This window comes from Pristiophorus japonicus, chromosome 19 (assembly GCF_044704955.1).
Source record: "Pristiophorus japonicus isolate sPriJap1 chromosome 19, sPriJap1.hap1, whole genome shotgun sequence".
Taxonomy (NCBI): Eukaryota; Metazoa; Chordata; class Chondrichthyes; family Pristiophoridae; genus Pristiophorus; species Pristiophorus japonicus.
In genome coordinates this window covers 77,168,011-77,182,486 of record NC_091995.1, presented here as the reverse complement: position 1 = coordinate 77,182,486, position 14,476 = coordinate 77,168,011, and the positions used below count along the sequence as shown (strand labels likewise).

At 47.4% G+C, this 14,476-nt stretch overlaps 1 protein-coding gene across 2 annotated transcripts in view; it reads left to right on the top strand.

Moving 5' to 3' along the window:
- Nucleotides 1–6,842, top strand: part of xrcc6 (X-ray repair complementing defective repair in Chinese hamster cells 6) — a 94,805-nt gene extending 87,963 nt beyond the window's left edge. For both annotated transcript variants that reach the window (XM_070861670.1, XM_070861668.1), the window contains one exon: nucleotides 6,600–6,842. In XM_070861670.1, the coding sequence (XP_070717771.1) occupies nucleotides 6,600–6,658 (59 nt within the window). In that variant the 3' untranslated portion in view covers nucleotides 6,659–6,842. The remainder of the gene's footprint in view (nucleotides 1–6,599) is intronic.
- The last annotated feature ends 7,634 nt before the right edge of the window (nucleotides 6,843–14,476 follow it).

Here is a 14,476-nt window from a genome sequence, read left to right as displayed (position 1 = left end):
AGCTATCATACGAGACCATTCACACATTGGGATCCCACCTGCTGAACTGCTCATGAAAAGAGCATTTAAGACAAGGCTCTCGTTAGTTCACCCTGATCTACATGAACAGGTAGAGAGCAGGCGGCTTCAACAAAGTACATGCCATGATAGCACAAATGTGTCACGCGAGATTGAAATCAATGATCTTGTATTTGTATTGAATTATGGACAAGGTCCCAAGTGGCTTCCCGGCACTGTCGTGGCCAAAGAGGGAAGCAGGGTGTTTCGGGTCAAACTTTCAAATGGACTCATTCACCGGAAACGCTTGGACCAAATCTGTTATGTATTGATGTGTGTATCGTTCTGGTACCTTAAATGTACAATAAGCACAAGGGTACACCACAGAGGGCGCTGTGGTGGGAGACCTGAAAGTACCTTCAAGAGGCAGTATAAAAGGCTGACCACCCCACCTGAGAGTCACTCTGGAGCTGTTCAATAAAGGATGAAGGTCACAGCAGTTAGATTAACACCAGACCATTTGGAGTCAGTGATTCGTGTGCTGCATACACCACATTGGCGATGAGGGAGCGGACAAATTCCACGCAACCATGGCTACTCTGGGCTCGCTAAAGGACTTTACCGTAGGCAATGAGTGGGAGGCCTTTACGGAAAGGCTCGAGTACTACTTCACAGCAAACGATCTGACAGAGGATACGAACGCACTGAGAGAGAAGCGTAAGGCGATATTGCTCTCCAGTTGTGGCGATGAGGTTTACTGTCTCGTCAGGGATTTTCTGGCACCCGGGAGCGCCAGCGACAAGTCATACGAGGAGCTGACTGAACTCATTCGTGACCAGTTGAAACCGAAGGAGAGCATCCTCACGGCCAGATACAAATTTTATCATCACTGCAGACCCGAGGGCCAGGATGTCACCAAATATGCTGCGGACCTCAGGAGACTCGCGGCGACGTGATTTTGGTGCACACCTTGATGAGGCGTTACATAGAAACATAGAAACTAGGTGCAGGAGCAGGCCATTCAGCCCTTCTAGCCTGCACCGCCATTCAATGAGTTCATGGCTGAACATGAAACTTCAGTACCCCCTTCCTGCTTTCTCGCCATAACCCTTGATCCCCCGAGTAGTAAGGAATTCATCTAACTCCCTTTTGAATATATTTAGTGAATTGGCCTCAACTACTTTCTGTGGTAGAGAATTCCACAGGTTCACCACTCTCTGGGTGAAGAAGTTTCTCCTCATCTCGGTCCTAAATGGCTTACCCCTTATCCTCAGACTGTGACCCCTGGTTCTGGACTTCCCCAACATTGGGAACATTCTTCCTGCATCTAACCTGTCTAAACCCGTCAGAATTTTAAACGTTTCCATGAGGTCCCCTCTCATTCTTCTGAACTCCAGTGAATACAAGCCCAGTTGATCCAGTCTTTCTTGATAGGTCAGTCCCGCCATCCCGGGAATCAGTCTGGTGAATCTTCGCTGCACTCCCTCAATAGCAAGAATGTCCTTCCTCAAGTTAGGAGACCAAAACTGTACACAATACTCCAGGTGTGGCCTCACCAAGGCCCTGTACAACTGTAGCAACACCTCCCTGCCCCTGTATTCAAATCCCCTCGCTATGAAGGCCAACATGCCATTTGCTTTCTTAACCGCCTGCTGTACCTGCATGCCAACCTTCAATGACTGATGTACCATGACACCCAGGTCTCGTTGCACCTTCCCTTTTCCTAATCTGTCACCATTCAGATAATAGTCTGTCTCTGTTTTTACCACCAAAGTGGATAACCTCACATTTATCCACATTATACTTCATCTGCCATGCATTTGCCCACTCACCTAACCTATCCAAGTCACTCTGCAGCCTAATAGCATCCTCCTCGCAGCTCACACTGCCACCCAACTTAGTGTCATCCGCAAATTTGGAGATACTGCATTTAATCCCCTCGTCTAAATCATTAATGTACAATGTAAACAGCTGGGGCCCCAGCACAGAACCTTGCGGCACCCCACTAGTCACTGCCTGCCATTCTGAAAAGTACCTGTTTACTCCTACTCTTTGCTTCCTGTCTGACAACCAGTTCTCAATCCACGTCAGCACACTACCCCCAATCCCATGTGCTTTAACTTTGCACATTAATCTCTTGTGTGGGACCTTGTCGAAAGCCTTCTGAAAGTCCAAATATACCACATTAACTGGTTCTCCTTTGTCCACTTCACTGGAAACATCCTCAAAAAATTCCAGAAGATTTGTCAAGCATGATTTCCCTTTCACAAATCCATGCTGACTTGGACCTATCATGTCACCATTTTCCAGATGCACTGCTATGACATCCTTAATAATTGATTCCATCATTTTACCCACTACTGATGTCAGGCTGACCGGTCTATAATTCCCTGTTTTCTCTCCCTCCTTTTTTAAAAAGTGGGGTTACATTGGCTACCCTCCACTCCATAGGAACTGATCCAGAGTCATTGACAATGACTGTCAATGCATTACAGGACGTTTTCCTCATGGGGATTGGCCACGAGGGTCTCCTTCACAAGCTGTTAGCCACGGAACCCACAGTAATTCTGACAAAGGCCATCGCGTTCAGCCGGGCATATATGACCTCGACTTGCAGCACAAAACAAATGATCCACACAGTCTCGAACCCGGCAGGCACTGTCCACAGGATAGCGCCCGCCATGGACAAAACTGCAGAACGTAACTCTGCCCGGGGCAGAGAGCACGGACCTCGGGGTCCTGGAACTCAGAGTCCGCTGAGGGAGGCCAATCAAGCAGCACCATGCTGGCGCTGTGGAGGAAGCCATGGGGCTCACCGGTGCAGGTTTGCGGAGTACACGTGCAATACCTGCCACCTTCAACGTATGTGTAAAAGAAATCGGACTCACCGTGTGGCTGAGGAGATGGGGGATGATCCACTGTTCAGCGAGGAGCAGGTAGAAGAAAATTAGGTGTTGGGACTGTATACGTGTACCGACGATTCGCCCCCAGTGATAATGGAAGTAAAAATCAACGGAGTCCCTGTGAGTATGGAAGTGGGCACGGGCTCGGGTCCGTCGTTGATGAGTCAGGAAACTTTTGATAAACTGTGGATTAACCCAGCTGCATGACCCAGCTGGTCCCGGTCACGGCAAAGCTGCGTACCTACACCAGGGAACTGATACCTGTTCTTGGCAGAGCGGAGGTGCAGGTATCCCACGGGGACGAGAGGCACGGTTTACATTTGTGGGTCATTGCAGGCGATGGGCCGACACTCCTCGGCCGGAGGTGGATGGGGACGGTCCGTGGGAGCTGGGAAGACTTCACCACTCCGCAGGCTGCTGCTCCCTGGGGTGCTGCCGTGTCCCGGGTCCCCAGAGAGCAGCGCCGACCGAGCTGGAGCTGCAGCCTCAATCCACCCACAGGCAAGCAGAGCAAACCCCAGCCCCAGACCTCAAACCACAGAGATCCTGCAGCCTTAGCCCCCACAGGCAAGCAGAGCAAGCCCCAGGCCCGGACCTCACAGAGATCCTGCACCCTCAGCCCCCACAGGCAAGCAGCCCTGCAGAGGCGGGCCTAGTGGCGGGGGGGGGTGAGCCGGCGGGGCGCTGCGGGCGGGGTGCGAGGGATCCAGGATGGCCGGCGGATCGGAGGGGCCCACGCAGAGGGAGAGTCGGGCGGCGGCAGCAGCTGGAGGTCGGCGGCCACAACGGCCGCAGGGGAGGTGGCAAGTCAGATGGCAACGGAGGGGAGCGGAGGCTGCGGCGGCGGAGGGCATCCGGAGCGGCGGAGAGCAAGATTGTGGCGGCCTCGTGTCCAGAGCAGCAGAGCATCAAAGATAGCGGCACCCAAGGAGAAGCCTCGTGGAATCCTGCTGCATCAAAGTTGGCTCCTTAAAAAGGAAATGCACCCAGGAGTCTTAAAAGGGCCTTACCACATGGTGGTCCCCACAAAGTGACTTCTGTAAGGCAAGAGCGAGTCTAAAATGAGCTATGTTAATGTGAGATGATGGATTTATAATAAGAATTAATATTTTAATGCTGAATGGTCACTGTGTTTGTGTAAAATAATGGATATGAAGTACAATTAATGATAAGAGCTAATAAGGAAATCAGGGATCCGTTACCAGTTAATAACTATTTAATGTAACTGCTCAGTGTACCCGCAACCCGTTGACACAACATCTGTACCAGATAACATGTACCATACAAATGCACTGTCTATGCATACCTGCCTTCCGTTGGACAAACAAGGTCGAGATCCCCGGCAACAGCTTCGGGACTGGGGGGGAAGTGAGATGTTATGTATTGATGTGTGTATCGTCCTGCATCCTGGGGGGGGGGGACTGAGATGTTATGTATTGATGTGTGTATCGTCCTGCATCCTGGGGGGGAGGGGGGGGGGGGAACTGAGATGTTATGTATTAGTGTGTGTATCGTCCTGGTACCTTAAATGTATAATAAGCACAATGGTACACCACAGAGGGTGCTGTGGTGGGAGACCTGAAAGTACCTGCCAGAGGCAGTATAAAAGGTTGACCACCACACTTGAGAGTCACTCTGGAGCTGTTCAATAAAGGACAAAAGTCACAGCAGTTAGATTAACACCAGACCATGTGGAGTCAGTGATTCGTGTGCTGCATACACCACAAAATCAAACTTAGATTCACGGACTATCCTGAGTAACCCACTTTGGACCCTACCTTCTTTGACCCCCCAACATACACACCAGTGGCAACCGACACCGCAGTTGGCCACGAAGCAGAACCCATCATCCACAGCAGCCCAGCAGGATTCACCACACCAGGCAGCCCAGCAAGGCCAGCTGCATAGCAGCCCAGCGAGGGCCTAACAGTTGATTCACCAATACCAGCTTTCACTCCGAGATGATCAATCAGGACAAGAAGGGCCCCAGATCGACTCACCTTATAAATAGCTACACTGTTGACTTTGGTAGGGGTTGGGGGGGGAGTATTGTTATATATGTAAACTTGTATTTACTCTGTACACCCCCTGGAGTCCCAAGGGATCGCATAATCTCTTGGGAGCACAGGTATTTAAGGAGGCCTCACAGGTTGGAGGGGCACTCTGGAGACCTGCAATAAAAGACTACGGTCACACTTTACTTTGAGCTCACAGTGTTCAGTCTGACTCTTTCTCCATACATAACAAAAAGGAGGTGGGGTAGCGTTACTGGTTAAAGAGGAGATTAACGCGATATTACGAAGGACATTAGCGTGGAAGAGATGGAATCTGATTGAGTAGAGCTACTGAACACCAAAGTGCAGAAAATGCTAGTGGGAGTTGTGTACAGACCACCAAACAGTCAAAGTGAGGTTGGGAATGGCATCAAACAGGAAATTAGGGATGCGTGCAATAAAGGTACAGCAGTTATCATCGGTGACTTTAATCTACATATAGATTGGGGTAACCAAACTGGTAGCAATACGGTGGAGGAGGATTTCCTGAAGTGAATAAGGGATGATTTTCTAGACCAGTATGTCGAGGAACCAACTAGAGAGCTTGCCAATCCTAGACTGGGTGTTGTGTAATGAGAGAGGATTAATTAGCAATCTTGTTGTGCAAGGCCCCCTGGGGAAGAGTGACTATAATTTGGTAGAATTCTTCATTAAGATGGAGAGTGACACAGTTAATACAGAGATTAGACTCCTGAACTTAAAGAAAGGTAACTTCGATGGTATGAGACGTGAATTGGCTAGGATAGACTGGCGAATGATACTTAAAGAGTTGATGGTGGATAGGCAATGCAGACATTTAAAGATCACATGGATGAACTTTAACAATTGTACATCCCTGTCTGGCATAAAAATAAAATGGGGAAGGTGGCTCAACCGTGGCTAACAAGGAAAATTAGGGATAGTGTTAAATCCAAGAAAGAGGCATATAAATTGGCCAAAAAAAGCAGCAAATCTGAGAACTGGGAGAAATTTAGAATTCAGCAGAGGAGGACAAAGGGTTAAATTAGGAGGGTGAAAATAGAATATGAGTGTAAGCTTGCAGGGAGCATAAAAACTGACTGCAAAAGCTTCTACAGATACGTGAAGAGAAAAAGATTAGTGAAGACAAATGTAGGTCCCTTACAGTCAGAATCAGGTGAAGTCATAATGGGGAACAAAGAAATGGCAGACCAACTGAACAAATGCTTTGGTTCTGTCTTCACTAAGGAAGACACAAATAACCTTACGGAAATACTAGGGAAACGAGGGTCTAGCGAGAAGGAGGAACTAAAGGAAATCCTTATTAGTCAGCAAATTGTGTTAGGGAAATTGATGGGATTGAACGCACTGTTTCGAAGAAGAGCAGGGGAGTTATCCCCAGCATCCTGGCCAATATTTATCCTTCAACCAACATCACTAAAACAGATTATCTGGTCATTGTCTCATTGCTGTGTGTGGGAGCTTGCTGTGCATAAAATGACTTCGGTGTTCCTCACATTACAACAGTGACTACATTCCAAAAAGTACTTCATTGGCTGTAACATGCTTTTGGAAGTCCTGATGCACTATATCAACACAGGTCTTTCTTCAATCTGTGCTCGATGGGGGAAATCTGATGTCGGGCTCAGCAGATCCAGACCATAATTTTCTTTTTCTGTGTTTGCAGGCCGCAAAGACCTTTGCTTCAGGCACCAAGTTGATGGCAGTCAGCGGCAGTCTCATTAACGCACCTTTTCTGGATCAGCTTTAATCAGAATGAAACCTTGCACCATTTCAGTCATTCACTGTGCCAGCACTAATCTTTCAGGTTTCTTCATGGGAGCTTTCCATGCCCATTGATGATTGAGGTCGTTGTTTGATGTTGATTGTTTCATGCTGATCGCATGAGGTTTTGAATTGCTTTCTGATTTTCATTGTAAATAAAATTATTGAAGAAATAAAACATTTTGCACGATTTATTTTATTGACGTTTGTAATGTATTTGCTTCCTGAGTTCTTTGTTTAAGAATTCAAGGCAACACATTGCCATTATAAGAACTAGTTAGTTTATTAGCAAACGTTTAATAATCACACTTCACATTACCAGTTCATCCACCAGGCTCACAACCACCTGCCTCATCGCGGATCCCCCGAACCCAACTGGCTGGGGTTTTATTGAGTCTTGTGAACACCACGTGACTGGCTAAGCCACTCCCATCTCAACAGCTTTACACTATTTTGGTTAGAACTTTAAAATCAAGTGTCTCCTTTTAGTAAGGACACTAGAACCCAGTCCGAGAGCAGGAGAGTCCGAGAGTGGACGAGTCCGAGAGCAGGAGAGTCCGAGAGCGGGAGAGTCCAAGTTCGGGAGAGTCCGAGAGCGGGAGAGTCCGAGTTCGGGAGGTTGGCGAGTCGGTAGGCCCCGTGAGGTCGGCGAGTCGGGAGTTTGGAGGCCGGCAGTTCGGAGGTCGGTGAGGTGAGTTGATAAGTAGCTCTCTTTTCTCTATTTCTTTTTACGTAGATTTTAAACTAGATAAGACTAACTAGAGGGATGGCAGTGCAGCTCAGTCCCGTGGAGTGCACATCCTGCGGCATATAGGAAGTCCTGGACGCTTCGTGCAGCCTAGACAACCATGTGTCTCCACCTTCAACTGCTCGAGCTCCGCGTTTTGGAGCTGGAGATGGTCACCCTGCAGATTAAAGGTGTGCAGGTAGAGGGAAAGTGGGTGACCACCAGACGTAATAAAGTGTGCTAGGCAGGTAGCGCAGGAGTCCCTTCTGTGAGTCCATCTCGCTTTCAAACCGATAGTTACTTCTGAATATCGGTAAGGATGATGGTGCCTCTCGGGATACCACGGGTGGCTCAGCTGCACAGGGGGGAGGGACAAAGAACAAAAGAGCCCCAGTGATAGGGGATTCTATAGTTAGGGGAACAGACTGGCGTTTCTGCGGCCGTAGACGTGACTCCCGAATGATTTTGTGCCTCTCTGGTGCCAGGGTCAAGGATGTCACAGAGCGGATGCAGGGCATCCTGGGGCGGGGGGGGAGGGTAAACAGCTGGAGGCCATGGTCCATATCGGGACCAACGACATAGGTAAAATGAGGGATGAGGTCCTACAGGAAGAATTCAGGGAGCTAGGAAGAAAATTAAAGGGTTGGACCTCAAAGGTAGTAATCTCCGGGTTACTATCGGTGCCACGTGCTAATGAGTACAAGAATAGAAGGATAGAGAGGATGAACACGTGGCTGGAAAATTGGTGTAGGAGGGAGGGCTTTAAATTCCTGAGGCATTGGGACCGCTTCTGGGGAGATGGGACCTGTACGATCCAGATGGGTTGCACCTCAACAGTGCCGGGACCAATATCCTCGCGGGGAGTTTTGCTAGTGCTGTTGGGGAGAGTTTAAACTCGCTTGGCAGGGGAATGGGAACCTGAATTCAAAAGGGAAGTAAGTAAAGCAGAAATTGGATAGCAAGAATCTAGAAAGCGAATATGCAAAGCATAGGAAACAGGGCTCAGTATGTAGTAAGCAAGGAGATCTTCCTGTGCTGAATGGTATATACTTTAATGCAAGGAGTATAGCGAATAAGGTGGATGAGCTAAGAGCACAGGTAGACACTTGGGAGTATGACATTATAGCCATTACAGAAACATGGCTGATAGAGAGGCAGGTTTGGCAGATTAATAATCCTGGCTACAGGATTTTTTAGACAAGATAGAGAGGGGGGTAAAAAGTGTGGGGGGGGGTTGCGGTACTAATTAAAGAAACTATTACAGCGGTGAGGAGGGATGATATGTTAGAGGGATCATCAAATGAGGCCATATGGGTCGAATTGAAAAATATAAAGTGGCGATCACACTGCTGGGCATGTATTATAGACCCCCAAACAGTGGGAGGGAGATAGAGGAGCAAATATGTAGCAAATTGCTGTGAAGTCCAGAAACCATAGGGTAGTAATAGTAAGGGATTTTAACTATCCAAATATTGATTGGGACAAATTTAGTGTGAAGGGTATAGAGGGTGTAGAATTCTTCAAATGCATTCAAGAGAACTTTTTTGGTCAGTATGTAGCAAGCCCAACACGAGAGGGGGCGGTCTGGGATTTAGTTTTGGGGAATGAAGCTGGGCAGGTTGAAGGGGTATTAGTGGGGGAGCATTTGGGTGCCAGTGACCATAATTCAGTCAGTTTCAAGTTGGTTATGGATAAGGACAAGAATACACCTGGAATAAAAGTTCCGAATTGGGGAAACACTAATTTTGCTAAGTTAAGGAGTGATTTGGCCATAGTGGACTGGAAACAGCTACTTGTGGGTAAATCGGTGTCGGAACAGTGGAAGGTATTTAAGGAGGAGATCCGGAAGGCTCAGGCCAAACATATCCTTAAAGAAAAAAGCTGGGAAAAATAATTCTAGAGCCCCCAGGGGAAGATTAAGAAAAAAGGGGACGCTTATATCATATACCAGCGGCTAAATACTTTAGAATCTTTAAAGGAATATAGAAAGTTAAGAGGCAAAATTAAAAAGGATATTAGGAATGCTAAGAGAGAGCACGAGAAATTCTTGGCCAGTAAAATTAAGTTCTTCTATAAATATATTAAGAGTAAGAGGGTAACTAAGGAATGGGTAGAGCCTATTAGAGACCATGAGGGTCATCTTTGTGAGGAGACGGAAGATATTGGTAGGGTTCTTAATGAATATTTTGCATCAGTTTTCACAAAGGAAAGGGGTAATGCAGATACTGCTATCAAGGAGGAGTGTGATATTCTGGACGAAATAAATATAGTGAGAGAGGAAGTATTAAGGGGTTTAGCAGCTTTGAAAGTAGATAAGTCTCCAGGCCCGGATGAAATGCATCCCAGGCTGTTGAGCGAAGTAAAAGAGGAAATAGCAGAGGCCTTGACCATCGTGTTTGACTAACCTGATTGAATTTTTTGAGGAGGTAACCAAGAGGGTCGATGAGGGTAGTGCGTACGATGTAGTATATATGGACTTTAGCAAGGCTTTTGATAAGGTCCCACATGGTAGACTGGTCATGAAGGTTAAAGCCCATGGGATCCAGGGCAAAGTGGCAAGTTGGATCCAAAATTGGCTTGGATGTAGGAAGCAAAGGGTAATGATTGATGGATGTTTTTGTGACTGAAAGGATGTTTCCAGTGGGGTTCTGCAGGGCTCAGTACTGGGTCCTTTTTGTGGTATACATCAACGATTTAGATTTGAATATAGGGAGTATGATTAAGAAGTTTGCAGACGACACTAAAATTGGCTGTGTGGTTGATAATGAAGAGGAAAGTCATGGGCTGCAGGAGGTTATCAATCTACTGGTCAGGTGAGCAGAGCAGTGGCAAATGGAATTTAATTCAGAGAAGTGTGAGGTGATGCACTTTGGAAGGGCTAAAAAGGAAAGGGCATACACATTAAGCGGTAGGCTACTTAATAGTGTAGATGAATAAAGGGACCTTGGAGTGCTTGTCCACAGATCCCTGAAAGTAGCAGGCCAGGTGGATAAGAAGGCATACGGAATGCTTGCCTTTATTGGCCGGGGCATAGAATATAAGAGCAGGGAGGTTATGCTTAAATTAATACTTTGGTTAGGCCACAGCTGGAGTACTGCGTGCAGTTCTAGTCACCCTATTATAGGAAGAACGTGATTTCACTAGAGAGGGTGCAGAGGAGATTTACTAGGATGCTGCCTGGAATGGAGAATCTTAGTTATGAGGACAGATTGGATAGGCTGGGTTTGTTCTCATTGGAACAGAGGAGGTTGAGAGGAGACCTCATTGAGGTGTACACAATATTGAGGGGCCTGGACATAGTGGATAGTAAGGGTCTATTTCCATTGGTGGAGGGATCTATTACGAGGGGGCATAGTTTTAAGGTGGTTGATGGAAGGTTTAGAGGGGATTTGAGGGGGGGGGGGGCTTCTTTACGCAGAGAGTTGTGGGGTTCTGGAACTCGCTGCCTGGAAGAGTGGTGGATGCAGAAACCTTCACCACTTTTAAGAGATGGTTGGATGGGCACTTAAAGTGCCGTAACCTGCAGGATTACGGACCTAGAGCTGGTAATTGGGATTAAACTGGATGACCTTTTGTTGGACGGAGCAGATATAATGGTGAGTATTGCAGGGAATAGAATACGGCCAGGGTGATCTCCTGGACTAGTTTCGATCGCCTGGATGGGTCGGAGAGGAATTTTCCCAGATTTTTTCTCCCTAAATTGGCCTGGGTTTTTATCTGGTTTTAGCCTCTCCCAGGAGATCACATGGCTCCGGTTGGGGTGGAGTGTAGAATGTTTCAGTATAAGGGGTGTTGCAGTGGTGTGAGGTGGACTGGTTGGGCTGGGTGCTCTTTGCCTTTCCGTTATTGTTCATAAGTTTACATGTAACCTTTAGGGCTGTTGACCAAGGGCCGTGCGACTCTTTGTCGGCCGGCGCGGACACGATGGGCCGAAATGGCCTCCTTCTGCGCTGTAAATTTCTATGTTTCTAAAAATGGCCGAATGCAGACCGGGAGCTGTAATGGGCATGCGCGCCCATAGGAATCACATCAAAAACGTTCTATTTTTTTTCGCGCATGCGCAGGAAGGGCAGCGTTGTTTTTTCGGCGCAGACATTAGGCTCCGCCCCCCCGAAGCTACAGGACAGGCTGCGTGGTGCCAATTTTTAAAAAATAGAACGGGGAAACTTGCTACTTTTTTTTTTGAATTAGTTGGGGCCAAGAAAAACGGGCGTAACTCTGGCAATACGCCAAAAAAATGGCATTGGGGAAAATTGAGCCCCAAGGGTCTACTCCAGGCCAAAACATGAGGCGAGGAAAGCCTCACTGATGGAGAGCATTGGAAATCATAGGCCCAAAGTGAGCTGTAGAGACCTCCTGAGCACGCTACCCTCACCACACGTCACGTCTCAAATACCAACATGTAACTCACTATTCTCCTCGCCGCTCTGCCGCCCTCTGGTCTAAGCGTTGACTCCAGCAACTTCAGACCTTAACTAGCATCCCCACTTCTTGGACGCAAGGAGTGTTGGGGGGTGCCTCTGGAGGGAGGGGAGGCATGTTGAGTGCAGAGTTTTGGCAGAACACTGTTCTGGCATACAGTCTGTATTCAGCTAGATAGAGTTAAGATACAGATCAGCCATGATCTAACTGAATGGCGGAACAGGCTCGAGGGGCTGAATGGCCTACCCCTGCTCCTATGTTCCGAGGTGTGGTCCTGCCTTTGTGTGGGTATTTGACATTTTCTGTTTTTATTTTCTATTTGCAGTTTCTTCCCTGTGCATTTTTTAGTGTTTTTTTGTGCTCTGTGACTGCCTGATCTTAGAATCATGGAATGATACAGCACAGAAGGAGCCTGTTATGTCTGTAATGCACTTATGAATGACTCCACGAGGCAATGTGTTGTACTCAAACTGTAGTGACCTTGGTCCTTTATTCGTAACTCCAGAGTGAGGCACAAGCATGGTGAGCAGTCTTTTATACTGGGCCCTGCACACCTATGCAGGTGACCCTCGGGTCTCCCACCGCAGTGCCCTCTGGTGGACAGCCTCTGCCACAGAGGCAGGAAACATCGGTCTCCACCAGTTGCACCCTCTAGTGGTGCCAGCATAGTATATACACAGTGTAAACCTTATTTAAGTACATCGGGTAACAAGTCTCCATCTTATGCAACTATACAGTGACTACACAGAGAGTATAACTATAGTCTGCATATATAACAGAGCCCATTCGACCCATCGTGCCTGTGCTGGCTCTTTGAAAGAGCTATCCAATTGGAGCCACTCACCTTGCTCTTTCCCCGTAGGCCTGGATATCATCCACCAATTTCCACCTCTTGGCAGCTTTACAACAAAAAACCTGTTTGCTGGCAATTCGCTCCATTCACTCCTCTATGTAAAAGAAAGTCTTGCATTTATATAGCACCTTTCACGACCACCAGGCGTCTAAAAGCACTTTACAGCCAATGAAGTACTTTTGGAGTGTAGTCACTGTTGTAATGTAGGAAACGTGGCAGCCAATTTGCACACAGCAAGCTCCCACAAACAGCAATGTGATAATGACCAGATAATCTGTTTTTTTGTTACGTTGGTTGAGGGATAAATATTGGCCAGGACACCGGGGATAACTCCCCTGCTCTTCTTCAACATAGTGCCACAGGATCTTTTACATTCACCTGAGAGAGCAGACAGAGCCTCAGTTTAACATCTCATCTGAAAGACAGCATCTCCAACAGTGCAGCACTCCCTCGGGAGTGTCAGCTAGATTAATGTGCTCAAGTCCCTGGAGTGGGACTTGAACCCACAACCTTCTGATTCAGAGGTGAGAGTGCTGCCCACTGAGCCACATCTGACACTCTAAAGAGGAAACCACATTTCTGACACTTTCGCCCAAGGCTCACTCCTCCCCTCTCTTCAGCCCTTTTACCTTGCACTTCTGACAATGGGTCTAAACCCTGAACATTCCCTCACCCTTTCTCTCTACAGATGTTAACTGACCTGTTTATTTCTGCAATGGTAACAGAACCATACAAACCAGATGCAATTCCTGGTCTGTGCTGATCTTATTGTGAAGACAGTGAGAAGATGATTGGCCTCAGCGTTGCTAGGATGGGAAGGGGTTAATCTCCCTGAATCACACCTGAAATGCTAACCTCCCTCACCAGTTGCCCAGGACCCTTGACATAAGAACATAAGAAATAGGAGCAGGAGTAGACCATTCAACCCCTCGAGCCTGCTCCACCATTCAATAAGATCATGGCTGATCTGATCCTGGACTCAACTCCACTTCCCTGCCCGCTCCCCATAACTCTTGACTCCTTGATCATTCAAAAATCTGTCTATCCCCACCTTAAATATATTCAATGACCCAGCCTCCATAGCTCTCTGGGGTAGAGAATTCCACAGATTTACAACCCTCTGAGAGGAAAAATTCCTCCTCATTTCTGTTTTAAACGGGCGACCCCTTATTCTGAGACTATGCCCCCTAGTTCTAGATTCCCCCATGAGGGGAAACATCTTCTCTGCATCTACCCTGTCAAGCCCCCTCAGAATCTTATACGTTTCAATAAGATCACCTCTCATTCTTCTAAACTCCAATGTGTATAGGCCCAACCTGCTCAACCTTTCTTCATAAGACAACCCCTTCATCCCAGGAATCAACCTCGTGAACCTTCTCTGAACTGCCTCCAATGCAAGTATATCTCTCTATGTTGGTGATGCCCAGGACCCTGAATCCTGGGTGTCCTTGTACACGAATCACTGAAAGTTAGCATGCAGTTACAGCAAGCAATTAAGAAAGCAAATGGTATGTTGGCCTTTATTACAAGAGGATTTGAGTATATGAGTAAATACGTCTTACTGCAATTATATAGGGCTCTGGTGAGACCACAACTGGAGTACTGTGTACAGTGTTGGTCTCCTTACCTAAGGAAGGATATACTTGCCATAGCGGGAGTGCAACAAAGGTTCACCATACTGATTCCTGGGATGGTGGGGAGGGATTGTCCTGTGAGAACAGATTGAGTAGACACGGTCTATATTCTCTAGAGTTTAGAAGAATGAGAGAAGATCTCA